General features: G+C 44.0%; 4 protein-coding genes across 9 annotated transcripts in view; 3 read left to right on the top strand and 1 right to left on the bottom strand.

The window, feature by feature from the left end:
* The first annotated feature begins 221 nt into the window (after positions 1 to 221).
* LOC111854892 (ubiquitin carboxyl-terminal hydrolase 30) lies at positions 222 to 7,290 on the top strand. 3 transcript variants are annotated; one of them, XM_023833377.2, is made up of 13 exons: positions 222 to 275; positions 1,436 to 1,545; positions 1,788 to 1,970; positions 2,072 to 2,175; positions 2,321 to 2,419; positions 2,743 to 2,788; positions 3,077 to 3,171; positions 3,259 to 3,318; positions 3,769 to 3,855; positions 3,972 to 4,052; positions 4,814 to 5,036; positions 5,138 to 5,246; positions 5,535 to 7,290. In XM_023833377.2, the coding sequence occupies exons 2-13, from the start codon at positions 1,443 to 1,445 to the stop codon at positions 5,794 to 5,796; spliced, it is 1,452 nt and encodes a 483-aa protein (XP_023689145.2). In that variant the 5' UTR covers positions 222 to 275; positions 1,436 to 1,442; the 3' UTR covers positions 5,797 to 7,290. The 3 variants fall into 3 exon arrangements, with proteins under 3 accessions (XP_023689145.2, XP_023689143.2, XP_023689144.2); XM_023833375.2 differs by having other exon boundaries at positions 234 to 362; XM_023833376.2 differs by lacking the exon at positions 222 to 275 and adding an exon at positions 369 to 955.
* Positions 7,290 to 12,223, bottom strand: alkbh2 (alkB homolog 2, alpha-ketoglutarate dependent dioxygenase). Of its 3 annotated transcripts, none has more exons than XM_023833384.2 (4): positions 12,084 to 12,223; positions 8,948 to 9,199; positions 8,635 to 8,833; positions 7,290 to 7,910 (listed from the first exon to the last, which is right to left on the bottom strand). In XM_023833384.2, exons 2-4 carry the CDS (start codon positions 9,192 to 9,194, stop codon positions 7,574 to 7,576), a joined length of 783 nt encoding a protein of 260 aa, XP_023689152.2. In that variant the 5' UTR covers positions 9,195 to 9,199; positions 12,084 to 12,223; the 3' UTR covers positions 7,290 to 7,573. The 3 variants fall into 3 exon arrangements, with proteins under 3 accessions (XP_023689152.2, XP_023689154.2, XP_023689153.2); XM_023833386.2 differs by lacking the exon at positions 12,084 to 12,223 and adding an exon at positions 10,639 to 10,776; XM_023833385.2 differs by lacking the exon at positions 12,084 to 12,223 and adding an exon at positions 9,877 to 10,007.
* unga (uracil DNA glycosylase a) lies at positions 9,397 to 13,153 on the top strand. 2 transcript variants are annotated; one of them, XM_023833382.2, is made up of 7 exons: positions 9,397 to 9,657; positions 9,938 to 10,117; positions 10,221 to 10,316; positions 10,448 to 10,545; positions 10,677 to 10,765; positions 12,002 to 12,180; positions 12,793 to 13,153. In XM_023833382.2, exons 1-7 carry the CDS (start codon positions 9,556 to 9,558, stop codon positions 12,931 to 12,933), a joined length of 885 nt encoding a protein of 294 aa, XP_023689150.2. In that variant the 5' UTR covers positions 9,397 to 9,555; the 3' UTR covers positions 12,934 to 13,153. The 2 variants fall into 2 exon arrangements, with proteins under 2 accessions (XP_023689150.2, XP_023689149.2); XM_023833381.2 differs by having other exon boundaries at positions 9,935 to 10,117.
* Positions 13,154 to 13,273: 120 nt separating this feature from the next.
* Positions 13,274 to 27,554, top strand: part of acacb (acetyl-CoA carboxylase beta) — a 39,458-nt gene continuing 25,177 nt past the window's right edge. The window contains exons 1-10 of the mRNA XM_023833370.2: positions 13,274 to 13,659; positions 15,323 to 15,792; positions 23,301 to 23,433; positions 23,880 to 24,018; positions 24,104 to 24,213; positions 24,318 to 24,399; positions 24,500 to 24,598; positions 25,461 to 25,570; positions 25,772 to 25,882; positions 26,026 to 26,235. Of these exons, the coding sequence (XP_023689138.2) occupies positions 15,347 to 15,792; positions 23,301 to 23,433; positions 23,880 to 24,018; positions 24,104 to 24,213; positions 24,318 to 24,399; positions 24,500 to 24,598; positions 25,461 to 25,570; positions 25,772 to 25,882; positions 26,026 to 26,235 (1,440 nt within the window). The 5' untranslated portion in view covers positions 13,274 to 13,659; positions 15,323 to 15,346. The remainder of the gene's footprint in view (positions 13,660 to 15,322; positions 15,793 to 23,300; positions 23,434 to 23,879; positions 24,019 to 24,103; positions 24,214 to 24,317; positions 24,400 to 24,499; positions 24,599 to 25,460; positions 25,571 to 25,771; positions 25,883 to 26,025; positions 26,236 to 27,554) is intronic.

Below are 27,554 nucleotides of genomic sequence, written 5' to 3'. Positions count from 1 at the left end.
TATTTCATCTTCCTTGTTCTTTCCAACCACCTCAATTTCTGGTTTAAGGGAGAATTATATCAGTTCCAGCACGTAATGTTTTAGTCAATGTTTCTGTTTGCATCATTCATTCATTCATTCATTCATAAATAAATAAATAAAAATAATAAATATATAAATAAATAAATTAATAAATAAACCAGTCTGTTGTTGTCCTACTGGTTGAAATTCCGTGTGCTACGAAGCGATCGCATTTTAGTTCCGCCTTCTCCACCCCAACTTAATTGCGTTTCTCGGTAAGTCCCAGTGAGGATGCCGTGGTGCCGGCCAGAAGACACGGACAAGCTGGTTCGGGAGTTTTTAAGAACGGGAACTACAGTCAGGTCTGGACTCTAATCCTAGTGAACAAACCCTATGCTTTAGGGGTCGAGTTTCGACGTTATGACTCGCTAACTAGCTTGTGGCGTGGAGTTAAACCGAGACAGCGGTATTTCTTATCCACTTAAAGTGCGCAGATGAGAATAGATGAAACTTCAGTGTTATGTATAAATTAAATCAAATATTAACTTACTAAATGTGAATAAGGGGATCTAGCTGGCTATGTAATTGGGTTTATCGGAAGGAAAAAACTGCACATAACGTGCATTTGGTCCTACAGTTCGCTAGCTAGCTTATTAGCCAGCTACAGCATGTAACTCGACGTTTGCATTGCCGTTCACCATGCTTAAGTGCGACGATTTTTAGTCAGAAAGGGATAAATAATTCTAAGGAAATGTTTAAAGTGCTGGTCTGATAGCGGGGTCTGCTTGGTTTATTGATAGACTGGTGAGTTGGTGGGTGGTACACAGGTAATGTCAGGGAGCACGAATACAGCGCATTTGACTAAGCAGGCAGCTTTAGTATTAAAGTGTTAGTATTTAGTAGTATTAGTATTAAAATGGGACACCTGACAAAATGCCACAGTTAAACTTTGCAGGTAATATATGTGTTTAGTAATACTTTATTTTCTTTTCCATATAGTGTTCAAGGGACATTATTTGTGTTTAGAATGGTATCAAGCTGGGATTCAAGACGTTGAGAAGATTCTATAGATTTTCTGAAAGTGTCCCATTTTAACAGTTCTCATCCTATAGGTGATGGTATCAGCTTTGGATGCCTGTCACACAGCAGCCCTGTACTGTGGCAATTACTACAAAGCAATTATGGCGCATTGGTGTAATGGCATCAACATAAGTGTAATGGAATTAAGTGTTTAACTTGTTTTAAAGATTTTTATTGTTTTGTGTAATGCTTTATATGGTTTTCTGTCCCTCTATTATTGTTTGCATATTATAATGGTAAAAACGAACAAGTTTGCCTTGCAGAACTGTCCCAGGTAAAACTGTTAAATGTTAGCAACGTGTCTCATATGCATTTTTTTGATAAAAGTTTGCATCAGACCCTTTTTTTTTTTAAGGAACAAGATGATGAAAAATTGGGGTGTCATTGGCGGAATAGCGGCAGCTATGGCTGCTGGAGTCTATGTCCTTTGGGGTCCAATAGCGGAGAGGAAAAAGCGGAAGAAAGGTGCAAATTTCATCATTTTTAAAAGAGATTAAATATTCCGTATACCAGTGTTTCCCAACCTGGGCCTCGAGGACCCCAAGATAGTCCATGTTTTTGTTCCCTCCCAGCTCCCCAAGGACCAGGTTGGGGAATGCTGCCTTATATAATGGTAGATGGACTGTCATTGCTGCAAGGTGGAGCACATGAACAGAAATGAGATTAATATCTGCATGCTGCCCCCTTGGTAATTTTATTTTTTCTAGGTATGGTGCCTGGGCTTCTGAATCTCGGAAACACCTGCTTCATGAACTCTCTGCTCCAGGGCTTGGCAGCCTGTCCCTCCTTCATCAGGTGGCTGGAGGAATTTACAGGCAGGAACAATCTGGATCAGAACCAGGTGGAGAGGGAGCCTCGGCTGTCCAGGACCCTCCTGCAGCTTCTAAAGGGTAGGCCGTCTTGGTGTTCCCTCTCTGCCTTCCTTTAAACTCCTCTTTCTTCCATGCTTTTTTATTGTCGACTGCTGTTGTGGCCCTGTCGCTGTTGGCAGCACTGTCGAGTCATGAGCCCGCGGAAGATGACGTTCTCGACGCAGGCTGTCTTCTGGAAGTCCTCCAGCTCTACAGGTGGCATATCAGCTCCTTTGAGGAACAGGTGGGTTCTGGATATTCCCACATGCCTTGGTTGTAACCACGGCGATCCCTTTTGGGTGCTTTAGTGCTGCTTGCTTGAGGACAGAGTTCAAGTGACGTTACTAATGCTTGACTTTGCCTGAGGCATTCATACTTCCCCTCTTCAGGACGCACATGAGCTCTTTCATGTCCTCACCTCCTCCCTGGAGGAGGAGCGAGACCGACTGCCCAAGGTCACCCATCTTTTCGACATGCAGTCCCTGGAGGTAAATGCTCGTCACTTTACCCACCCCCAGCACCAGGGTGTCATTATCTCTCTGCTCGTTGTCCATCCTCCTTATTCCACCGCCTTAGCTGGCCCAGAATCTCAATTCATACCCAGCCAGACATGCTGCAGGCGAATGAAAATGGTGGACTTAAATGACTCTCATAAAGATCTACGTAATAAATGTAAATGCTTAGGCAGGTGCAAGAATTCAGTCCGGCTCAACCGTGATCAAGGTTAAGACATAATTAGCCAGAATATTCTGGAGTAACTTTCTCTGAATTTGTTCTTTATTTTTACCCACTGTATCTGGTTGGTTTGTAGAGTGTCCCGGAGGCCAGTGACTGGAGCATGAGTTGCAGGAGTCGTGGTAAGGCTCTTTGTGCCTTTAGTGAAGTGCTGCTTCAAACATCTGCTGAGACAGATTATAGAAGCCAGACTTTACTTTTATGTAGGTCCCTTCGCAACACGGTTGCCCCAAAGAGCTTAATGATAATGAGGATACAAAACAGGCCAATGGTAGATAAAACTGTAAAGGTTATCGGGCTGCCCGAACCTTCCTGGGTGTGTTAATTTTGTACTAGCGTGCAGGTGTTCAATCTAAAATGCCCAGTGGATCAGGGAATAATTTCACTGCCTTCCCCCCTCCCCCCACTAGGCCCCCTGCACCCACTACCAAATCCCTGGAAATCCCAGCATCCTTTTCACGGGCGCATGACGAGCAACATGGCCTGCAAGCGCTGTGAGCAACAGGTGATTGGCCACATGGTTTCAGCTTGCTTTTGTCAATTGCCTATTTCTCATTTGGCTGTTTCACTTTTGACACCTGTCTGTTTGCAGAGTCCTGTGCATTACGATTCATTCGACAGCCTCTCTTTGTCCATCCCCCCTGCACCACTGGTAAGACCAGAGAAAGAACAGAACCAAAACCTCTCAATAAATGTGTATTTTTATAGGTACAGGAATTTGGAATGATGATCTGTGTGCTGTAAAATAAGAAAAAATATTGTCACAAAGGGTTTGTAATTAGTATTATTATTTGTAGTATTATTACTATTATTATTATTATTATTATTATTATTATTATTATCTTTTCCTTTTTTATTTTATGTACTGTTGTGATAGTAGAAACTATCACAATGTAAAATATTAGTGTGGAAAGGTGTTGTATAAATAGTTTGTGTAAATGGTATATTACGACTTTTGAATACCAGTTGTCTGGGCTGTTGAATCGCTGACTCATTTTCATCAAACCTGTTTGTGTTAGGAATCAGAAGGTATGATAAAAACACATCAAGCACATTCCCTCACAAGGACATCTTCCATAAGCCATTTGTTTCCTCTCTCCAGGGTCGACTTGTTACTCTGGACCACTGCCTCCAGCATTTTATCTCCTCGGAGACTATCAAGGAGGTGAAATGTGAGAACTGCACCAAGGTAGGCCGGCCCCGTTTCTGTGATGGACTTTTCTGTGACAAAGTCTTCCATACTCGGCTGAACGGAGGTGAGACAATCGTCCAGGAGGCTCCATACTGACTGGCGATTCTCTCCAGATGCAGGCAGGCGGTTCGGTGGGGGGGCGTGTTGTGGAAAGCCAGAGGACGACATTCATAAAGCAGCTCAAACTGGGAAAGGTGGGAGCCCCTCCCTGTCTGTTCATTAAGTGGTCCTCTCACCTCTAAACCAGCAGACCTCAGCCTTATCCTCAGTTGCCCAGGGGTACGTTTCCCAAAAGCCCCCATTAGCAGCTATGTAAGTTGCTAGCGTTGTTAGCAACTATGCTTTTGGGAAAGGTATCCCAGATCTCATTTTCTTGTTCTGCCTGTCCACCTGATTTTACTCCACAGCTAATTATAAAGCCCTTGATTACCTAGCTGCAGGAATGCAAGTGGTGAGAGTGAAGACGATTGTGGACTGAAAGTGAAGACGATTGTGGACTGAAAGTGAAGACGATTTGTGAGGTTGAGGACTGGGTTGAGAACTGGTATTCTAAACCAGTTGCCCACACAGAAGTGTAATGAAAGGCGTTGGTTTGACTGTGTTACAGTCATAATGGTAGCGTCATATTCTCAGTCACTGTGACTAAGGGTTCATCTTGTGATGGTGTTTAGCCTTGATGACAGAAGATTTTCGGGGACAAGGCCAACCAGCCAGCTGGAGGGTGTATAGTTGGAGTGATAAGTAGGTTAAAAAGAAGGTTTAATGGACTATTTTATAATATTAATCCAAAATATTGTGTTTTTGGTAGTATTTTACTAAAAATTAGAGCAACATGCTACTTTCTCAGATTCCCAGAGTATCTGGTGGGGTCCCAGTTTTAATATGTTTGATCTTTTTGTCCATGTGCAGCACACAGGTGTCAGTCAGTTATGTCTCTGAATTCTCAATCTTTCAGCTGCCCCAGTGCCTGTGCATACACCTGCAGAGACTCACCTGGTCCAGTGAGGGCACACCCATCAAGAAACAGGAGCACGTCCAGTTCACTGAGTACCTGTCCATGGACTGCTATAAGCACAGATCCACGGGTCAGAGGTCGCTGCGGCCGCTGCGGACCCAACGGAGCGTCCCAGCAGACAGCCAGGCCGAGGGTCTGGAGAAGAAGCCTTCAAATGGAATAGGTATAGCTGCTCCAGCAGGTGACCCTGAGGTGGTACCGAGTGCACTGCATGCTGGGATGCTCCATGTAGTCAGTAATGTTCCTGTCATCACTGTCCCACAGATACTGAGCACTGCAACAATAACAAGCCCCTCTCAAATGGAACCTGCTCCTCCGGCTATCTCCATTCCCCTGTCCTCAGTCCACAGTTCACACTGATCTACGACTACAGGTGAGTAGGGGGGAGGCCAGGGTACATGGTACAGGAAGCGGAGGTTGGTAGGCAAGGTGCCTGGAACAGGAAGTGTATCTGGAAGGCAGCCTGTCTCAGGATGATTTATTCCTTGGGGTCTAATTGGATAAGACCTCGATTGTTTAATGAAAGTAGTTGTACCCAATCTGCAAATTAGGATCGCTCTGTATAAATTTTATTTCCCAATCAGCAGTGTTGACTCCTCAGTAAGGATGGATTTGTGGCTGTTTTGACGAGTTGCCTGACCGATGACCTGTGCTTCCACAGCTCTTCTGTGTACCTCTTCCGGCTGATGGCCGTGCTGGTCCATCATGGGGACATGCACTCGGGACACTTTGTGACGTACCGCCGGAGCCCTCCCTCTCCCCGTGGCTCCTCCCCCTTTAGCGCCCACTGGCTCTGGGTGTCGGACGACTCAGTGCGCAAGGCCTCCTTCCAGGAGGTGCTGGCCTCCAACGCCTACCTGCTTTTCTACGAGCGGGTGCAGCGCCCTGGACCGAGGCCAAAGGAAGAGGGAGGGGCCGGCTAGGCCCAGAGAGTCTCCTGGTTCCACCTGTGTCACCCACCCCCCCCCACCTAGACTGGTCACTGTAATCCTTTAGCCATTTTGGGGTCCCATTTGTACTGATGATCCTTGCTGTTCCAGAGAGCAGTCCCCAAAATGAGGCACGGACACCGTCCACATACAAGGGCAGTGATGGACTTTGACTCTTTCAGTGAGTCTCCTAGCACCTTTCCATCAGATGCTTGCCTTCTGTACTTCACTTTGTCTACAGGAGCTGTATTTCTAAGATGTTGTGAGGTACTGGGGGAACGTAGACGATTGATGCAGGAATGCACACATGGCACTTGGTGGCCTCAACACACGGACAGCTACTCATGTAATTGCTCCCCAGGAATGAACAGTTAAGCCACAAAGCATGGAAGCATACTGTAAAAGGGAGAGCAAATTTAAATCCCATTTTCATCTACTGAAGAAATCGGGGGAACAAGCCTCTCGCATAACTCTAAGTTTACATCTCAGATGGTCACCCACGTTCTAACATCCCAGAGACTGACTGTCGGTTGGAAATGGGCAAGTCTACGGTTTAATTTCACTGAGTGTGGACCAAAGCATCAAAACAAAATACAAAAATGTTTAAAAATATTCTAGAGGTACCTATGTCGATTCTTATGATTCACAAGCTTTAAAATCCAAATGACCTGTAGCACTTTAGTATGTGATTTACAAAAATAATTAAGCTTGACTAGACATATTCTACAAAAAGGGTTGTTTGTATTAAGACTTTTAAAGGTCTGCAAAAGGATACATCATTTAATCGCATTTGGGTTATTCAGTAGGGTAATTGTGATACACAGCACAGCGTCACTGGTTTTCCTGTTGTCCTTGACTGTGTGTGAACCCTGCCCAGGAAATGTCTCAAGATGTCAATGATGCTAAATGTGTTGCAGAGAAATCAGTCTCACTATGTTTGCTGCTATGTATGTGTTTCTATCCTTTGAAAAGTACAGTTTGGGTCCCCCTTTCGTTTTTCATTGTACAAGTTAACTGCACAATTCTCGTACTTCTGTTCCTGGTAAAGACGAAATGTTGAAGTCTTTATAGTTGTTTTATTTAATTGTGCAGAACAATCAGACATCCTGTGACACCCCCCCCCCCCCCCCCAAGGCAGTGTCTGCCCAGGTAGAACATTAATGAGCACAGTGCTGTGCAAGTGTGCACTAACGTGAAAGCCTCACATTTTAACCTGTTTAAAATTGCCAAAAAAGTCCTGTTTCTACAGTGAAATCCAGATGAAACATCCCTGCTGTAGCCTTTTGCTTGTTCTTGCAAGTCTGGTATGTCATGGTGAAAATACTGCCTGTCACCCGAACCTCACCAGTATTAAGTGAGATAGGAGGGCTTCCTCGTCATGTTTCTATCCCATTTGCACTAAACTTGTTCAGTAAACTGCCATGTTCTCCAGGTCTGTTCTGTTTTCATATTTCAGTGATGAGAAATTAATAAAAACTGTGAAAGAGTGAGGGTAGTACTGTTTACTTAATCTCTTGCCAGTTGACCTTTAGTGATACTGTCTTTCACAAATCCTCTTCCCACTTTGAAGTGATGTAAAAAATAAATCTGATTACAGGATTCATATTTCTGCCCTGAACAACAGCTTCACTGACATTAAACTTCAGGTCACAAACAACATATCTCCAAATCTGAGAAGTCCTAGTAGGAACACATCGAAAAGCCATCATCTTAACTAGTCATGTCAGTGTTGGGGTGACCCAGTGTAGGGTGCACCTTGCTGATACAGTGCCTAGCTGCGAGCCCGTGCAGGAGCTGGTCCAAGGACGTTTTCCGTTACGATTCTCCTGAAGGTGAGGTTGATGCGTGGCGTGAGAACCCTCTTCCGGGGAGGCACACTGTGGTACCAGTGAGTGTTGGTGGGCTGGTTCATGAGCAGCAGGCTCCCATGGGCCAGCAGCAGCTTCACTGGCTTGATCCGGCGCTGGGGCTGCTGACCCCGTGAATCCCGGTGCCGTAACACGAAGTCGCGTGCTGCCCCCAAGGATACCGAGGCTATGGGGCAGGTGGGGTCCAGTTCCCGCTCGTCGTCACGGTGCTCGCAGATGTGATCGTGCCCATCTTTGTACCTGCCATACACAGTTGGCTAAGTGGTTATGAGACAACAGCCTTAAGCATATCTTCCATGTGACTCTTAACCTGCTACATCAACAAGGGCAAACTCAGTGACTGAAACTTAAGTGATATATCCCAACCCTGAAGTATGAATGTAGTACTATACTCTCATCTAATTCAGTGGTTCTCAACCTTTTTGTACCACAACCCAATATTTTTTTTATCATGCCAGCTCAGTTGTTACCCTATATCAAGTATGGGTCTAAATTAACGCTATGGTTAAGCGGGCAGTACACGCCAATCAATGCCTATTGCACAAATCTGACTGGATGTGCCAATGAATTTTAAATTAAGCATCTGTGGTTTGGCTTCTTGGATTGGTTGAGCGTTGTCTAGTTTTGTGTTAAGCACCATGACCCGTTTATGTAGGTCTAGGTTTATTAAAGGACTGGGGAAATCTGATCGTGGATTAGCACAGGAGATTGCTTATTTTAAAATGCGTACATTTCCAACTCTGCCTCGCAACCCTTTCAGGACTTGAATTTGGGTTGCGACACATGGGTTGAGAATCCCTGATCTAACTAATGCAATGGTTATCTGGAGACCCCCCACCCAAAATAAAAAAAAAAAACACATTACTAATTTTGAGAACCGCTGAAATAACGAAGTATTATAGTACAAGCAGACACACTGTAGTACAGAGGACCTGACACCCTTATTGCAGCTCTGCTGTCTTACCTGTTTACAAGGACGAAGTTGAAGGTGTTCCCCGTGGCGTCGGTGACAGCATCACGGATGTACTCTAACGTGGGTGTCCATGGCCTCGCTAAAAGATGCACCCCAGAGAAGGAATACATGAGACCCGAATCACCGTATGTCGCCTGCTTCCGAGGTATTCTGTGCAGCTTCCCAAACACCAAGACCCTGGTCTCCTCCTCTGGAAAGGTTGGCAAAAATTAAGAAAAAATTAGAAAGAATTTAACCACTTTATTTACACACCGGATAAACAATCCACGCTGGCTGACGGTTCTGCCGAAATCACCTACAGTACCTGTGAAATACTCCACTTCTGTCTCAAGCCTCTTAAAGAGCTCATCTGCTTGCTGTTTGGAAAACAGCAGCGCATAGTCACAGTCCAGTTCCTCTGCTTCAATTTTTTGCCAGGGAATGGGATTGGAGAACTCTGCCATGATTCGACTTTCCTCATCCTCTTCCTCCAGTTTGATTCTTTTTCTCGGGTTGCCGCTCTCTCCGGTGGCATTAGCCCGTTTGCAGGGCGAGGTTACAAATGGATCCATTCAGACTGCAGAGCAAAAGATCAATTTATCATCTTTGCTAGCAATTTCTGATAAGCCACAATTAAAAGGCAAAGATGCAAATATTTATTCATTCCCCCACACAGAGTTTATCTAATTTATTTCTTTTAGTGATATTTGTAGTGCATTTGGCGTTCACTCATTTCGTCCCCCCCCCCAAAAAAAGCTTGCATCGGGATTAGGACTGGGCGGGACGCCTCGTTTGCTGAATCACAAGGGCACGTTTGCAGCACGTATTTCGCCCAAATAGGAAGCAAGAATCATTCACGTTCCTCAGCTTGGATGGCGCTTCAATGGATTTTACATTAAGCAACGCAAAATAACATACAGACAGAGATTAAACATGATCGGACAAAAAACTATAACAGGCTTCTTTTCTCCTGTTGGCAAGAAAAGAACTTTTGCAGAGCAAAATGACACTGGGGAGAAGGAATCAAAGGGCGCTGTGAGTATTTTAATTCCGAATGCCAAGAGAAATTAAAACAATTATGCCAACCAACCTAGTTATTAGACACAATAACTATATAAATACTGCCTGCAAACACAGTCAAGCTTATAATTCCAAAGAGATTGTTTTAATGAAATTTAGGTGGATGAAATTTAATCATTTAAATGTTTAATTTATTGATGTTTGCCGCAAGCCTTGCTCTCCGAAGGTTACTACCTTTCGAAGCTATCCAAAAGCAATGAATTAATGAAGCTGCAACGTTATGCTTGTGAAGCAGAAGGAGGCTCCGGTGAAAAAGACGAAACTAGAAAGCAACAAACGGGCGCTGGTTTCCCAGTCGAGCCCCACCAGGCTGGCAGAGATCGAAGCTCCGTATCTGCGCCATGCACCGGATGGGATCGGGGAGAGCTGGCGGAAGGGGCTGAGCGCTGAATTTGGGAAGCCCTATTTCACTCAGGTAAGTAAATTCGTGACGGAATTGCACGAGTTGCGTATAAATGACAACAATCTATGAAAATTGTGCAGTTGTGCAATGCCTTATTTAATTTGTATCTGTCCAGTTGATGTCCTTCGTTTCAGAAGAAAGGAAACAGCACACGGTCTATCCACCTAGTCACCAAGTTTTTACCTGGACACAAATGTGTCTTATTCAAGATGTGAGTATTGAAATGGAATAGAATTTGCCCATTTAATTTTTTTTTAAGATTTATTTGTGCTCATCTTTGTTATATTTGCTTTGCATGTATAAGTAACGGTCAGGGAATCAAAGGTGCCTCTTGACTGTTAGGTTAAGGTGGTGATCCTTGGCCAAGACCCGTATCACGGTCCTGGTCAGGCACACGGACTTTGTTTCAGTGTGCAGAAGCCGGTTCCACCTCCACCAAGGTACCTCCACATGCTCAAAGCTGCGTTGTGATTTAACAAAGCCCCAGTTATTATTTTTCAAATCAATCATCATCACCCTAGAACCATCCTTACCTTGGGGCTGTTTTGTAATATGTTGTTTTGCTTGTCAGTTTGGTAAATATGTTCAAAGAGCTGGCTGCAGACATTGAAGGCTTCCGGCATCCAGGACATGGGGATCTCACAGGATGGGCCAGACAAGGTATGCTAGCTACATTCTGTAAGACTGGGGAATATCTTTGTTATAAAGACTGCATCAGCCTTCTGAAGGTGCTCTGAGTTTGGAAGAACGTTTGGGTTGGTTGGGAGCAACTGTTGAAATAATGTTATTCCAAAATCTTATTTATTACCACCTTCCAAATTATATAGTGAAATTATTAACTGGAAATAGGACAGAACCCTTGAATTACAAATTACATTTTTTGACCAATGTAAGAATTTATGGAATGAACTGGATGAGCTTAGAACCTATCGTAGGAAGCACAGGACACAGGGCAGGGGTAACCCCCTGGGTGGGATGCCAGTCACATGCTGAGCTCACACACAGTCAAATGCTATGGGCAATTTAGTGGCTCCATGTGGCGCAACGTGTAGGAGTACCTGGGGAAGACCAGCCCAAGCCCAAGAATGGGAGGATGGGGTCCCCTTCCCAATATAGGTTCCTCAAGGTTTCTTCCTGCTAGAGGGAGTTTTTCCTTGCCACTGTCACCTCAGGCTTGCTTGGTGGGGGTTCGGGCCGGTTATATGTAAAGTGCTTTGTGACAATGACTGTTCTTAAAAGCGTTACATAAATAAAATTGAATTGAAGAATGACTCCACCCCCAGAGCCGGGGAAGGGTGACCCTCAACCCTGGTGGTGTAAGGCGATAGTGCGGCCCACAACTGCCCTTTGACATTTCGATAACAAGAAGTAATGCCCCAGTTTTGCATAGTTAAAGTAATGAAAGTAAGCACATTTCATAATAGATTCACCCACAGAATCAACTTCTATAGATGACACACAGCATTTTAAAATTTCTCATGCTCCAGATGTGTATGTTATATAATAACTGAAGTTAACTATTGCTACTATATTCTAATAAACACTGAGTCTGTGACGTGATGGATGGGTGTGTGACAAATTGGTCTGATGCAATTCAGCATGACCAGATTGGTTTTTCTGTTAGTGGATATTTCAATTGGCGCACAGATCAGGCAAAATATTATACTGGGAAAAGTTTTCACCTAAGGTAGGAGTGCAGAGCCGTGCATGGCATGCAGGATAGATTTTCAGAGATGACAATACAGACCCACAGACCACCACAGAAATTGTGTGAGTTTATAGTGTATCTGCCTGGGTATAAACAATGTAAAGCAGAATTCCTGTGGCTCACTTGTCGTGTTGCCAGTTTTTAAACCCTTTTTTTTGACCCATTAAGACGTCTGTTCTCTGTTTCAGGAGTTCTGCTGCTTAATGCCGTCCTGACGGTTCGTGCTCACCAAGCCAACTCGCACAAAGATAAGGGCTGGGAGAAGTTTACCGACTCCGTGGTGCAGTGGCTCAGCAGTAACCTGGACGGCCTCGTCTTCATGCTGTGGGGCTCCTACGCTCAGAAGAAGGGTGCAGCCATCGACCGGGTGGGTGTGTCTGCCTGAGAAGCATCTGAGGTCAGGCACTACCTGACAGGGGCACTGTCTAGGGGCTGCAGTGCCTTTTTCCTGTGGGTGTCAGAGAATTAATTTACTATCGCATAAAATATGATACCCAGAGTTTAATAACCACCCAGTTCATTGCTTAAGGAATTAAAAGCTCAGATTGAGCCAAAACCATGACTCCAGATATGTCTCATCTGATTCCCGTGCTGTAAAAAGAGCTCACAATTTACAGAGGAACCAGTGGTGATGCCAGACATTTTTGCAGGTGCTGTGGGGGTTTCTCATTCAATTAAGGGGGCTCCAGGATTTTAAGTACACCCTGACGCAAGAAATACAGGATTTGGATGTTACCTGTATGTAGTCTGTCCATCCACAGACATATAAACATTATACATAGTATGAAGTTAAAAATATTTTAACATGAAGTGTTTAGTTGTATCTGTAGAAATGTCTTGTATGTTATGACTGTCCTAGGGACTGCTGAAGGACTCCCGAGCCTTCCAAGCGCCGTATACATAAACAGCCGGCAACTGGAAATGATAGTTTAGGAATTTAGGTTGTTGTTTCAAGGTAGAAATGCATTTTGTCTTTTAGAAACGACATCACATCCTGGAAACGGTGCATCCGTCCCCTTTATCGGCTCATCGCGGATTTTTCGGGTGTCGGCACTTCTCAAAGACCAACGAGCTGCTACGGAAAACCGGGAAGAAGCCGATAGACTGGAAAGCGCTTTGAAAACCGCGGCGGACTGTCCGTATTTACATTTGTGCCGGTGCAGTTTAATAACCACGATAACCTGCTTTTCAATAGTTTTGGAAAAGTATAGGCTTGCATAAATATGAGCTTTTTGATAAAAATTACATTTTTTTTCTGTATATTATTGGAAATGTGTCCGTTTTTTTAATCAGTAGAAGCTGCTTTTTCTTACAATAAAATGCTACTGTTGCGTGATTTATACAGTGCGTGTTTTCGAATTACATTTTTTACTTTTTATTCCACGTGACATTCAGAAATATGGCTCTGCGGTCACATGACAACTCACAATCACGTGATTCGAGATTAGCGTTGCAAACTATTCTAGGACACAAATTTGTAAAAAGCATATTAGAAGTTTAGAGATTTGAGTAGTATGATAAACTGTTTTAAAAGTTCGACATGCGATAAATGCGGTGCATTGATGGAGTATGCCGTTACAGTATGATGTTGAACTCGTTGATCTACTTTCGAGCGGAGCTCCAACTAACCAGTTGACTGACTAACTAGCGAAAATCCGACGGCCGTAGGTATGCTCATCTGGCGTTAGGTGGCAGTTGCATCATCGCAATGTCCCTGGCTTGTGCAGCACCTCGAGGCTCAAAGACGCACCCGAGTGTAAACATTGGCACACACCCCTAACTATTCTCAGTACTTTTATGGGCACCATTTCCCCGGGATTACTACACGATCGCCGCCTTTGAGGGGGTAGGATAATCTTTTTCCAGTATTAGCATATATTTAGGTTATTTATTTTTCATGCCAAATATTTTGCAGATTTCACCGGAAAGCTGTAAAAAATAATGATAAAAATGAATACTAATACTATAAATATATTGTGTCTGACTTTGATATTTTATAACTATTAACATTCCGGTAGGAGAATCAGCCCTTGACCTCGGAATTGAAGGGTGCTTTGGTCGGCATCTGGTGCGAGGGTTTTAAATTAAGCATAAATTGGTGAAGTGTGGCTAAAGCTTTTAGTAGTTAACAGCTCTGCAATCACCGCTCGTTTACTCAGTCTGCTTAAGCGATCGCGGCAAATACGATAGTGTGAGCGCACCGGTAAGCGTTAAAATACAACTGCGATAGATGTATAAATGATCCCTTATCCGCCTTTAGGTAGTTTTACACATAAAAATCTGCTAGGGTATCTGCTTGTCTGAGTATGGAAAAAACTTAAGACGTTTCTTCAAGAATCTCAGCTGGCAGCGGCACAGGTTCAGCGCTGAAACAAATCAATTTAAGTTTAATATTTAAAGATTAATATTAAATAAAGTTAGTTGCCTCTGTAAGTAGCTGTATGAACGTTTACGAATGTTTAAGACGTTTTGGCTGCAAAGTAAGTTGTAGAAGCGCTTCTCTTACCTCCAAGACGGCATCTGACTAGTTAAAATATGTCGGTACGCATGGTTTGGGGCGATAGGCGGGGATTACAAATAAGCAAATATTGCGGAAAGCGTGGTGCTCCGTACTCCGCAGTACTGTAACGCTGTAGCTTGTATGGGGGACGCGATCCTTTCATTAAAAGTGAAAACGTCGCTGCAGCGGGTGAGGTCGCATAATATCATCCGGTGTGTCTTGAAATTTTGTGCAACACAGCGTATACGTGTTGAAAAACGAATGCTGTTAGTCAGAAGACTGATGCCCCATCACAAAGCTGATTTTTGAAAAGTGTTTTGAAATAAGTCGATTGTCGGTTTTATTTATTAAATATTGTAGGACACACTATTTTGAGCAAATGTGGTAGCTAGTGTAGTTCAGTTTCTGCAGCTGACATCTTATGTGTATTTTGTCCTGCTTGTCCTCCCACTTGACCTCCTACATTATCCATCTGACAGCTGACCTTTCCCCCAAACTGGTAACATGACGAAACTGGTAGGGCGCGAAGGGGACAGTTGTCCCCCTTCAGCTGTTCACTGCATGCTTTTTTGTTGTACTGTGCAGTAGCGATGTGTTCGTCCCGTTTTTCACCTTCCTTCAGTATTTTATGAAAGCTTTCATGTTATCCCGTTCATACAACGCCGTATTTCTGCCAGTCTGCTCTTCCTGTCTTGTTTTAAATGCAGTTCAGAAGAACCCAAATGACGCTCTTTAGGAGTGCTTAAGATTGAATTTAGGCTTTATTGTTTTTTGACGTTATTGAAAATAAAGTACTAGTAAGTGTTTACTTTTTTAATAAAAAGAAGTTGCTTTTATTTTTGGGGATCACATACATCCCATTGCTGAAATTCCACTATATATAGTGACAAGGTTTTCTGATACATTATGGCATTTATTCATGACAAATGTCGACTTAATATTTGCTATGGCTGTTCTCTTCCATTATGTTTGTTTGATATATTCTTTTCTGATTCTTTCTTGACTGCAGCTCCTGCACGATCCAGGTCTCTGAATGCTCCTTCTCATTCTCTCTGGGTTCCTAACCCTGTGGCTGTTGTGGCGTCTCACTCAGCCAGCACCGGGACCAGAGACGGGGATTAAAGCTAAGCTTGAAGCGAGGGAGCATATGCAGGTTGACCCAGCAAGCAGTGGCCCTGTGGTGAAGGCGGGCAGTTCGGAAGGCGGTACGCTTAGGCAGGATGGTGGCGTGTTGGACAACAGACCAATGGATGGGCCAGGCTGTGTTGAGCCTAAGAGGGCTCATGAGGGTATAGGGATGCTGCTAGGAAGTGTGGACCAAGGCTCAGGCGGGGAGGCCAGAGACCGCCTTAAGTTTATCCTGGGGGCATCTGAGGAGAACTCTTCTGATGAAGAGCCAGTGTTGCTGGAGCAACCTTCTAGAAAGGACACAAGACTCGCTGAGACCCAAGTACCATCATTCACCTATGCTACCATGAGGTAAGACCCAGCTCCCCTGATTGCTCTGCGATGGGGAGTAGCTATAAATTGAGAGGGGGGCATGATAGAATTTGGGACTCCATTGAGCTGCTGGGCTTCCTGAATCTGCTAGGGTTTCCATACCTGTCTGATGCCCCTGGGACTGCAGCAGGCATAAACCTGCAGCCTTAAAGTGTAATATATGCTGATTAATCTGCATCTGATCCACACTCATGTCCCCTCAAAATGTACAGTGAAATGCCTGAGGTAGTGTGAAAGGCAACATACCCCAAAGGAGGCCTCGCTGGTCTCTGATCCTGCACAAGAGTGTTGGGGAAATTGACAGCATGCTCAGTTTTATTTAGTCGTTGTGCTGCTTTGTGTTCAGTCATCCTTAACGCTACCTCCCCCCCCCCCCCCCCTGCATTTATGCACCGTTGAGGGTTGCAGTGAGTCTGTTGATGTGTGTTTAGGTATATCTGACATGGGCCCACTGTTTCGGTTGTGTTTTTCACATCCGCTTCTCATTTAAATGAAAAGAGGCGCACTTTCAGTTTGCACGGAGCGGTTTGCATAGTTACTCCGCTGCACTGGCATTCAGCAGACTGGGTCTCAGCTCAGGACATGCTGGGTTTCTGTGCACCACGATTGCAATACCGCCCTGCACTCTGACTAGCTACTTTCCCTTAAAGGAGACTGTGTATCTGCCACTTGCCTGGGCTGGAGGTAGCTCTGCTGAGGTGACCTCCCTCTGTTGTTTTTCTGGACTAAGCGGTCACAATAATGGATGGATGGACGTCGTGGACATGTGGGTTCCTAGCAGATGTTTCTAATAGTATAGTTTCCAGAGGGCGCCACTAGGGGGGAGTGTTGTGACGAACCCTAGTGTCACCTGACCGCCTCGTGCTGCCTAGTGTTTTCACCGCGTTCCGCACATTTCTGAGCTATTAATGGAAAGAGTATTTGACACATTGACTTTGAGAGTAGCGGTTTGCTTCCAGAAACTGAAAGAAGCAAAGTCAAAACACAAATCCCCTGACTGTGCAATGGCTTCTATGAGTGTAAAAACGGCTTTAAAACAATCAATTCAAAGCAAGAAATACACGGTATGCAATGCCTTTTGTGCATTTCTTTGTTCCTGACCAAATCGTGAAGGTGGCCGGTTTAAATATGTAAAGACAGTCAGCTGTCCTGTTCCCTAATCATACTAGGGTTTCGGCTGGCTCTGCCTGCCTCGCTGCACACGCGTTAAAAGTTGCGCCCTCAGCCAAATGATTGTTTTGAACACGGTGACGGCAGGTGTCGCATTGCAATGGGGTCCGGACTTTGCAGAAAAAAAGGTAAGGTGGCATTTAACGGTACCCTTTGTCATTCATTGCAAAGTATTTTTGTGAAATTAGCTGTTAAAAAGAGAAAATGATGCATATTCACTTTTAGTTCCTTGAATTTCGTTCAGCGCTACACTGCTTTGGCTGAGTTTTTTGTTTGGTGCATTACGAAAAAGTTTTTTTTGTCCGGCGCAGACCAAAAGTTGGCTGGTTACAGATAAAGCCGATTGGCGTTTCCATCGAACGGCGCCCGCATTTCAGCCTTGCAGTCTGTGGGTAATGCTGGGGGCGGGGCCATAGTCATGGGAGGAGGAGGAGGAGGAAGGAAGGAGGGTGGCCTGAGGTTACAGTGTTTGGGACGGAGCGTTTCGGCTCGCCGTCTGAAACGCAACAATGGAGGGGGACGGCAGAGCCACCCACAACTGGTTCCAGTACCTCCGTGGGTGAGTTCTGAACAGAACAGTTTCCCTCCTCATTCGGAACTACGGAGATTTTTTCCTCCTAAAAGTTTTTCTTGTTATTGTTATGTTTCCCCCCCAAAAAATCTGTTGGAATAAATGAGCAGTTTAGTTGGGGTGGAGGCGTTTCCTCGGTACTCAGATTGCGATAGTTCCGCAGCTCTGCAGAAACTCCCAGATGGAGGGATTGCTAGAGGGAGCTGAGGGTTGCAGGTTTTTGCAGGAAGTTGTGACTCCGGCAGGACCTGCCAGAGGGTCCTGTTTTTGGGGCGGGTGTGGAGTGCATCCCTCTGTGGTGCTCATTTAAGAAACCAGTCATGGTTGTGCAGCTTTGTGTGAAAGATGTGCTGTGATGGGAGTCATCTGTAACTGGTCTGTTGGATGTATTCGACCAATCACCAGGATGATGTTTGATCTTTATCAGCAGGGGCATGCGAGCGATGTTAAAGATCCCTGTCCTGGGACTGATTAAAGGAAGTGGGTTCTTGCTCTTTAGAAGTCCTGCTGCCGGATTTATTTTTTATTTACTCTTTAGTTGCTTTGGGTTTCTGCTTGTGATGTTACTACAATGACTGAGCAATAGCCCTGTGTCTTGGCTTGATTTAAGTAAACGAACTGTGTTGTGCACCAAAAATAGTGTCTGGCAATGATGCCGTTTTTGTCAACAGGAAGTTTAACAGGAACTACATGTTTTTCATCTAACATAATGTGCATTTATTAGATAATGTTGAAATAACAATTAACTGGTGTGATTTTATCTTTACCTGCACTTTAGCTAAGATGGAAAGTATAAAACAGTATGTAAATCTGCTGGAATACATATAATTTATTCATTAATTCTAGCTTACTTAGCTATTCCACAAAGCAAAATTTCCTACTTAGCTGGATAACTTAAGCCAAATGTAGAAACTGTCCAATAGGAGGAGAGGTAAGTGACACTCCTATTGGACCATTCTTACATTTGGCTTGTTATCTGGCTAATAAAAAATTCTTGCTTTATGGTTTACTGCCCAGGAATGGGTGGCACAGGTCAGCTTTCCGGAAAGGACACTGATGTCAGCATGTACTGTGATCTGCATCTTGTAAACCCCTCCGGCATCTTCCCTGGATTGTGCCATGAGGGATTTTCGCTATATTCTCCAGCAAGTGGATGGTTTTTGTCCCGGGGTGACGGTGCCACAGAGGGATGTGCTCCATCTGCTGGCCGAGAGCGACACAGGAATCGGTGGGGTGCCACCTGTACTGGTGACTGCTGCTTGGCTCCGATGTCCCACAAGGCCACTGGCAGTCCCTCCCCCTGTGATGGAGGTTCCAGTTTGCTGCAGGCCGCTTAGTCAGAGTCAGCGGCTCACCTGAAACCTGTATCTTTAGGCTTAGGGGGAAGGCAGTGTAACTTTAATCCCTGTAAAGATACCAAAGCTGGTATATTACTCCAACTGACAGCATCTGGAATTTTTGTTTCGTTAGACTAGTTGGAATTGATAACCGTAATTGTTTGTGGATTTTGTTTTTTTATAAGCATGCCATGGGAGTGAAAAGAGATCATTAGGAAAGGCTGTATTAGACCAGTGCTTACTGAATCTGGTCTGGGGGGGGGGGGGGGAATTCACTTTCATTTATTTTTTTGCATCCAAGCAGTTACTACTGCTTGCTATTAGAATTCTGTCTGAGAAAACTCCTACAGGTACTTTTCAAAAAGCAATAAAAAAAAAACATTATTAGTAACAAATAAGAATTATACTAGTGTTAAATGATTATTGAACCCAATGGCAGTTTATCATTGTGCCTCGGCTCCTCTGATTGGGTGACCCCCCCCCCAATAACATTACTCACATAAATACACACAATTTTGTCCCAATATTTATTCAAAAGGTTTTAAGTCTGATATTAATCTGGTGCAGTTGCCTGTGATCTGTAAGGCCTCTTTCTTTTCTTATCATTGATAATTGTGACTATGGAAACGCATAGACACAATGGACTAAATAACTGGTGTGGAGCACTAACCTATACAGATTTGACCACTGGAAAAATATCTTAATGTGCTACAGAGTTAATTGGTTTATGGGTTATTTAACTTTCCAGATAACTCAGTACATTTTTATGGTTCTTTTTAAACAGGCCAGGAAATTAAATTCTTGTGTAAACCATACCTGTTTGCTAAAGAGCGTCTGCTAAATGATGTAAATGTAAATGTCCTTTATTGTTCCTGTCTTTCCTTGTTCCTGTAGTCATTCAGGAAATCAGGTGATGGCTTTTTGTGCATTATATAATATATCAAACAAATTGGCTCTATGTAAAGAATAAGAAGGAAATAGCTCTTAAAATGTTTGGCAAAAGGATTGACTCACTTTGGTTACAAAAGATACCTGAATGATTCGATATGATTGAAATAGTGTGTAAAATCATCTGAAAATATGTGAAGATGATATGAAAATATGGAAGTTGGAAGTCTTGAGAGGAGGAATCCTGAAGTTGTGGAGGACCATAGATAAGTTTAAGTACTTATTATTATTTTTTGGTAGCAGCTGGTAGCAGCTATCTTTGTCCAGTGCTTTGTAAGCTGCTCGATCATTGTAGGAGGAGCAATTGTACCCCTGTAAGATCTCTCACCTGCTCACCTTCTGAGTGCCCTAGGTCTTTAAACCAATCTTAAATTCTTTTCCAATTTTTGGTGCAACCAACCATGTTGCAAGTCGTCATGTTGTTGCTTTATCTCGGTGGGGAGCAAGTCCATCCTGAGTTTACTCTGTCACACAGAAGGTTAGTGACTTTTTAAAACAATTCTTCTCATATGAGTCTTGCTCACTGCATAAATGCAGACCATACCATACCACCATAATTAAAAACCCCATTCTTATTTTAATGTTGCTGCAGACCGAAATGGTTAAGAGCTGCAGCCGTTCTATAGGGCTGTAGGATGTCCAGGGCTCAGCCCAGAAACTATAACATGGTGACGCTGATTGTAAAAGCAGTTGCAAAGAGAACCAGGCTTTGCTAAAGACACTCGGGCTCCAGCCCTCTAAGGCCACCACTGGTGCTGCCCTCAAGTCAAGGGTTTTCTATTGGGCTCATTTTTGTGCTCACGATGGGTTCTGTAGGTCTCATAGCAGCCAGTGGACCAGTTAGTGTTAGGGCTTAAGTCAAAGCTGGTGACTTTTGAGAAGGGTAACCTCTGTGTTTCAAATAAAAGAAGTTACATTGTTAACCCAACATTTAAAGCCTGCATTCTTCAAGTCAGTCGTACACCCTGTGAGACCCATATTGCGTTATTTGTTGGTAATGTCCTTTACTGTAGACTTGGTCGATAATTTAATTTATCTCCAACTTATCAAGCAATGTTTCTTTTACTGGATGGAGGTTACGTGCTTTTGGGTATGAGCAAAGCCCTTAACCCAGATTACTCCTGGGACTGGGTGACCCTGCTTTGCCAACTGTAAGTCACATTGGATAAAAGTGAAGGGAATAGGCTTGTACCTTGGACATTATAAATTGTTTAGTGTTAGACGGTCATTGCAGAAGAGAAAGCTGTGGGGTGGTTGTGCAAATGGACTGGAGTTGGACCGATATCAAAATTTTGACTTGGCTATGAGTTTTGGTATCTTGATATCGATACTGCAAAAATTCTCATTTAAATATTATATCGTTTTGAAATGAAGAGGCCTATTTATGATTTAATCCAACGGCAATAGCCTGTAATAATTTTACTATTATAAGTTAAACATACATCGATTAATGAAACTCCATTCAGTCCACAGATTCTGATCATTTGGCCTCAGCTGTTACAAAGCCTCATTGATAGTACAGTAATGTTAGGTTTGTATTTGTGTTCTGTTCCTTTAGCCTAGCCTACTTTTTGTCACTAGGGAATGGGATGTGAATGAACTGGGATGTAGGCTAAACATGACTGTGAACAGAAACAGGAAACGTAATAACTGCTAAATGACATCACTGTCATGTGTCTTATGTCTGTTATCATGCACAGCTGATGGTCTTTAACCTCCATTTATAAATCATGGTGAGTGAGCAGCCGCTGCTACCTTGTAGCCGCATTTGCAGACTGGGGCTCTCATCTCTGCAGGTTCACCCACAAAAACAAATTAATGCCGTATCTCACTTCTGCCACCCTGCTTATTAGTTAGAGGCGGGCAGTGGGCAACCGTAAAGAACAATGTAAAGAAAAGATTTTAAGAGTTTTCCTATTTGAAGTGTTTTCACCAACTGTTACTTCTAATGTATACAAAAACATCCTAATCATCTTGTGGGGGACATTTTTGTTTACAGATGTAAAAGAGGGAGTATCCTATCTTTATACATGTGCATGTGCACGAACACACGCACACACACATATAGAGGTATCTGTAAGCCTACTGATAATGGGTAGATGCTTTTTTTGGGTTGCTTAGCTTAGTGAATTTTCTGTTTGCAAATGGGTAGATAAGACCCTGCACTTTCACAAAGGTGACCTCTGCTATGATAACAGTATTTTCTCCTTCAGTTTGTGCATTCATGTAAGTAAAAGATATTACATAGGTCCAAAGTGGTATTCTGCAGACCAGGTCTGAAGTACTTTGTCATCTTGGACTTTAGTTTGCCATCTGAAGCAGTTTCACACACCGATAGATGTCTGTGGAGGGAAACGCCGTCCTTCTTACTTTTGCAAAAAGTTTGTTGGAGAACCCAACACCCCCCAGGTTGCTTCTTGTCAGTTCCAGGCCCATCTGTCAAAGATCTTTGGCTCCATTTCCTTCTGCCCAAACAATGTGAATTGTACTTCTGCCTTTGCAACCAGTTTAAAGTACGGCATCTGCGTGTTTCGCCACACATTTGTGTGCTGACCTGGTATTGCCTTTTAAATGGTAATTTGTTTTTCAGTGTTTCTCTTTGTAAAAGGCAAAGGCCTCTGTGAGGTGATCTCCCTACTATGAAAGGGTTAATTCCCTGAAGGTTTATCTTTGGATAAGACGTTAGCTTTTATTGGTACCTACACTCCCCGGTTCTCACACTCATGAGAGCAGCGTGGGACGCGGCAGGACAAGCACTGCCAGGTAAATGGAAGCGGCTGCCTGGCTGCCGTGTAGCGTGTGATCTGTCGGGCACGGCGGGCAGCCTGTGTGTTTGGGGGCTCTGCGGTACAACGCGGCAGTTCTGCGGAGGAGGTCAGCCCAGACAAACCACTAAATTGAGACACAGTGATCAACCCCAAGGAGGGATCTAGTGCATTGATAATGTCCGTCAGTTTTATTTTCTTAGGCTGAGGAAAGTTTTCTGCTAAACAATAAATGCAAATTCTATTGCTTGGTTTTGTTTTTGTGATTTAGTTTTGCATCTCTGTGTCACAGTTAATGAACACAATGTTTGCGCTGCTTTTACAATAAGTGAGGTTTTAGACTGGTTTCAATTACAAGTTTGTTCTGATTTCACTTTCCTGTGAAAGGGTGCTTGGTGTGAATTCAGAAATCATACAGGTCTTTGAATGGTGACACACTCAGTTGTGGTCAGTCCGTTGGTAGCCAGGGCACTGGTTTATTTTATTTCAGTTTTATTTATTTAATTTTATGTTTTAATTTGGAACTTATTACTGGGTTGGTACTTTACGGTAGAAAATCTGGTTTTTATTCCTTTAGATGCCATTTTAGTTGGATCACATAAGCAGAGACGAGATGGTGATGATTTTATTAAACAGCAAAATGCTTCTTATCGGGGGGGAAGTTAGTGATGTTCTCACTGCCGCCCCCACTCCCAGGCCCAGCATGTCTGGCCTGCACCTGGTGAAGAAGGGCCGCGATCAAAGGAGGATGGACCTGCAGCGAGACTTCACTGTGGCCTCGCCGGCTGAGTTCATCACCCGTTTTGGCGGAAACAGAGTCATCGACAAGGTGGGGCCCGCTGGCCGGGCTTCTGCCCAGGTCTGCTGCCGACTGGTTATTCCGCTGCCGACTGGTTATCCCGCTGCCGACTGGTTATCCCACTCCAAACTCAGTAGTGTGCTGTGGCAGCGTTTCATTTCCCTGCTGTCAGGAGAGATATGTTGGTTGTGTATCTGTGTTTTTAATATTTTGTGAGAGTTGATCACTTCCACTCAGGTTAAAGACTAAAATATTGCTCCTGCAATGCTTCTCTGTTACTTTCATCAAATCTGATCTGAATTCTGATCTGAATGCTGAGTGAGGTGTGGTTAGCCCAGAAAAGCATAGCCGCCTTGTGGTAGATGGATAGATTGTCTCAGGTCTCAGGTCACGATGCAGAATGGGGCAGGAACGTGCAGCATGTTCTTGTCTGGTGTTATTTGTTACTCTGCTCCAAACCATTCCTCTCTTTCTAGGTGCTGATAGCCAACAATGGCATCGCGGCTGTGAAGTGCATGCGCTCGATAAGGCGCTGGTCCTACGAGATGTTCCGCAACGAGAGAGCCATTCGCTTCGTAGTCATGGTCACTCCTGAAGACCTGAAGGCCAACGCAGGTGTCGTACGTTGAGGGGGCGGGTCGGTTGGTCCCAGTGGTGCTGCTGGGGGGTTGCTAATGCTGGTATGTGTGGCCGTCTGCAGAATACATCAAAATGGCAGACCACTACGTACCTGTCTGTGGAGGACCCAACAACAACAACTACGCTAATGTCGAGCTGATCGCGGATATCGCCAAGCGGATCCCGGTGCAGGTGCTTCAGCTTGCTGCCTCCTTCGGCTCAGCGTCTGTGGCCAATGTCGGTAGATGTCGGCCTGTGTGGCTGTTTTTCATTGGGGATTTCCCTTGTCTTTTTAGGCTGTTTGGGCTGGATGGGGCCATGCCTCTGAGAACCCCAAACTTCCGGAGCTTCTGCAGAAGGCGGGCATTGGGTTTTTAGGTGTGGCTCCACTAACTTTGGCTTCTGGCCTACTTTACTAATTCTCCATAGAGACGTGTTCGGCTCACCATGTTGCTTATTTAAATGTTCCACTCTCCAGGTCCCTCCGGCAAGGCCATGTGGGCCCTGGGAGACAAGGTGGCCTCCTCCATTGTGGCCCAGAGTGCCAGCATCCCCATCCTGCCCTGGACTGGATCAGGTGCTGTATGTCGTACCACTCAAGAGTGAGATAAGGCTTAGTCTGGTGGCTAATGAGCTGGGAAACAGCAATCTTACCTCTGACATACTAAATGTCGAAAGAACACACCAGGGAGGAAAGGAGGGGGATGCTTCATCAGCAGTGGGCTTCATTTTTAAAGTAGTTACTTGAAGGTGAAATGCTTTTTGGATCAGTCATTCACAACTGTTCATAGAGAGCGAATCAGTGAGCGTACACTTCAGGGGAGGTTTTGAGAGATGTTTGAACCACAGGCCACAACCCCAGACTTTTTCAGGTTAAAAAGTAGTATCAGAATATGTATAATGTATAAGAATAGGCGGTGTATAAAATTTATTAACTATAAATATTTTGAAAATTATGAATGAACAGTTAGTTATATGTATTGGTTATTGATGTTTGAGTGCAGTGCAGTTTTTGCAAAATAAACTAGTAACAGACTACCCTATTGTGATTTTGCGGCAATACCAATCAATCAGACAGTCCTCAAACATAGGGAAGATGTATGCTATGTGAACGTCTTACCATTGGGTAAGTCGGGGAACATAACATACGTGTTAAATTAATGTGACGCCCCCTAGCTTCAGATGCCACTTATGTTACCAACCTAAAGATTCTTAATCATTTGCGTACATCACTGTAATAGCTATTGATAAATTGTCTTGTATATAAAAAATAAAAATGCATACTATTACGAACTAAATGAGTTGTTTTTAAAGTTTTAAAAGGTAGATCAACACTGAAAATATTCAAAAAGGTTTCTCTACCTCATACCAAGTATGGCGTATGAGTGAGTAACTCAGCACACAAAGATTTCCTACATTCTGCTGCTGTGCCACTGCAGACCTGAGGGTAGAGTGGACGGAGGAGGAGCAGCGGCTCGGCCGTGTGATCAGCGTGCCCCATGAGCTGTACTTACAGGGCTGCGTGCGTGACGTTGATGAGGGACTCGCGGTAATCCATCTCCTACAGCCTTACTCATGCAGCCCCATTAAGAGTCAAAATCATATAACTTTATATTTCAGTATTTCTTATGCTCTCCAGAATAGTTCACATTTTTGGCATTCAATTCCAGTTTTACAAGAATCGGTGGTTGCCAAAATTAGCTTGGAGATGAATAGCCACATTTTAATGGTGTGTGTGTGTGTGTTGAAGGGAGCAGAGAAAATTGGGTATCCAGTTGTGATCAAAGCTTCTGAAGGTGGTGGAGGCAAAGGCATTAGGGAGGTGGACAAAGCTGAGGACTTTGCCAGCTTATTCAGACAGGTAGGTTTCCTGGTAACGGCCTTACTGCATATCTGGGTTCCCAGCCCCATCTCCTGGGATGGCATGATCTGATCACTCTGGTGACCGGACCCAGTTTTGACAGCATAAGAGTACATGATGTTACTCATTTTTTGGTCCTTTAGGTTCAGGCTGAAGTTCCTGGCTCGCCCATCTTCGTCATGCAGCTGGCTCAGCATGCCAGGCACCTGGAGGTGCAGATCCTTGCTGACCAGTACGGAAATGCCATCTCCTTGTTTGGTCGCGACTGCTCCATCCAAAGGAGGCACCAGAAGATCATTGAGGAGGCCCCAGCCACGATAGCGCCGCCATCCACCCTGGAGTACATGGAGCAGGTAGTATGAACTGTGGAGCTGAGCACTGTAAAACACCAGCGTATTGTATGAAAGCTTGGCCCAGTCCAGCCAGTGTTCAGTATTTCAGGTTTGCTACATCTACAGTCGTGGCCAAAAGTTTTGAGAATGAAACAAGTTTTGGTTTTCACAAAGTTTGCTGCTTCATTGTTTGTAAATCTTTTTGTCAGATGTTTCTATGGTATGAAAAGCTTGTAATTATACTGCAGTATAAGTGCCAAAGGCTTTTATTGACATTTACATTAAGTTTACGCCAAGAGTCTATATTTGCAATGTTGGCCCTTCTTTTTCAAGACCTCTGCAATTCACCCTGACATGCTGTCAATCAACTTCTGGGCCAAATCCTGCATCCATTCCTGCATAATCAATGCTTGGAGTTTGTCAGAATTTGTGGGTTTTTGTTCATCCACCTGCCTCTTGAGGATTGACCACAAATTCTCAGTGGGATTAAGTTCTGGGGAATTTCCTGGCCATGGACCCAAAATGTTGATGTTTTGTTCCCCGAGCCACTTAGTTATCACTTTTGCCTTATGGCACGGTGCTCCATCATGCTGGAAAAGGCATTGTTTGTCATCAAACTGTTCTTGGATGGTTGGGAGAAGTTGCTCTCAGAGGATGTTTTGGTAACATTCTTGACTGCACGTGTTTCCTTGCAGGTATCCATAGTTACTAGTGGAAGAACAATGATGTAAAGCACCCAGTCTGAGTTAGAGTAGCAATCAGCATGCCAGAGTGATCTCCAGCCTTGTCCTCATCAACACTCTCACCTGTGTTAACGAGAGAATCACTGATATTATGTCAGTAGGTCCTTTTGTGACAAGGCTGAAATGCAGTGGAAATGGATGGATGGGATTAAGTTAATTTTTATGGCAAAGAGGGACTTTGCAGTTAATTGCAATTCATCTGATCACTCTTTATAAACTGTGGAATATATGCAAATCATAAAAATTGACCAGTAGACTTGTGAAAATCAATATTTGAATCAAAACTTTTGGGCACTACTGTACATCAGGTTTTGCTGGTGTTTTGGGTCCTTTCTCTGAGAATGGGTTTGGTTTTAATTAGGGCTGCATGATATCAGAATTACGATATGGTGCATGCGCAATAATCACCAGGGGTGAGTTTCCCGAAGCCTTCTTAACGCTACGTCGTTCGTTAGTTCTATCTTTTAACACAGAACTTAAGAACGACGTAGCGTTAAGAAAGCTTTGGGAAACTCACCCCAGGGCTTTAGATAACAGGCAAAACATTTGTCTGGATTCCAGCTTTTCGGTACCATAAGGACGTTTACTTATGCCCTA

This window comes from Paramormyrops kingsleyae, chromosome 2, assembly GCF_048594095.1.
Source record: "Paramormyrops kingsleyae isolate MSU_618 chromosome 2, PKINGS_0.4, whole genome shotgun sequence".
NCBI lineage: Eukaryota > Metazoa > Chordata > Actinopteri > Osteoglossiformes > Mormyridae > Paramormyrops > Paramormyrops kingsleyae.
The sequence above is the reverse complement of the archived record's forward strand: the minus strand, read 5'-3'. Positions and strand labels throughout refer to the sequence as shown.

Coding starts and splice junctions, on each gene's coding strand:
- LOC111854892 (XM_023833375.2), top strand. CDS start 292: ATGCCGTGGTGCCGGCCAGAAGACACGGACAAGCTGGTTCGGGAGTTT. Junction 1,546..1,787: donor GAGGAAAAAGCGGAAGAAAG/GTGCAAATTTCA, acceptor TATTTTTTCTAG/GTATGGTGCCTGGGCTTCTG. Junction 2,789..3,076: donor CATGAGTTGCAGGAGTCGTG/GTAAGGCTCTTT, acceptor TCCCCCCACTAG/GCCCCCTGCACCCACTACCA.
- alkbh2 (XM_023833384.2), bottom strand. CDS start 9,194: ATGGATCCATTTGTAACCTCGCCCTGCAAACGGGCTAATGCCACCGGA. Junction 8,834..8,947: donor AGAAGTGGAGTATTTCACAG/GTACTGTAGGTG, acceptor CAACCTTTCCAG/AGGAGGAGACCAGGGTCTTG. Junction 7,911..8,634: donor AACTTCGTCCTTGTAAACAG/GTAAGACAGCAG, acceptor TGTGTATGGCAG/GTACAAAGATGGGCACGATC.
- unga (XM_023833381.2), top strand. CDS start 9,556: ATGATCGGACAAAAAACTATAACAGGCTTCTTTTCTCCTGTTGGCAAG. Junction 10,317..10,447: donor AAATGTGTCTTATTCAAGAT/GTGAGTATTGAA, acceptor CTTGACTGTTAG/GTTAAGGTGGTGATCCTTGG. Junction 10,546..10,676: donor CCGGTTCCACCTCCACCAAG/GTACCTCCACAT, acceptor TTTGCTTGTCAG/TTTGGTAAATATGTTCAAAG.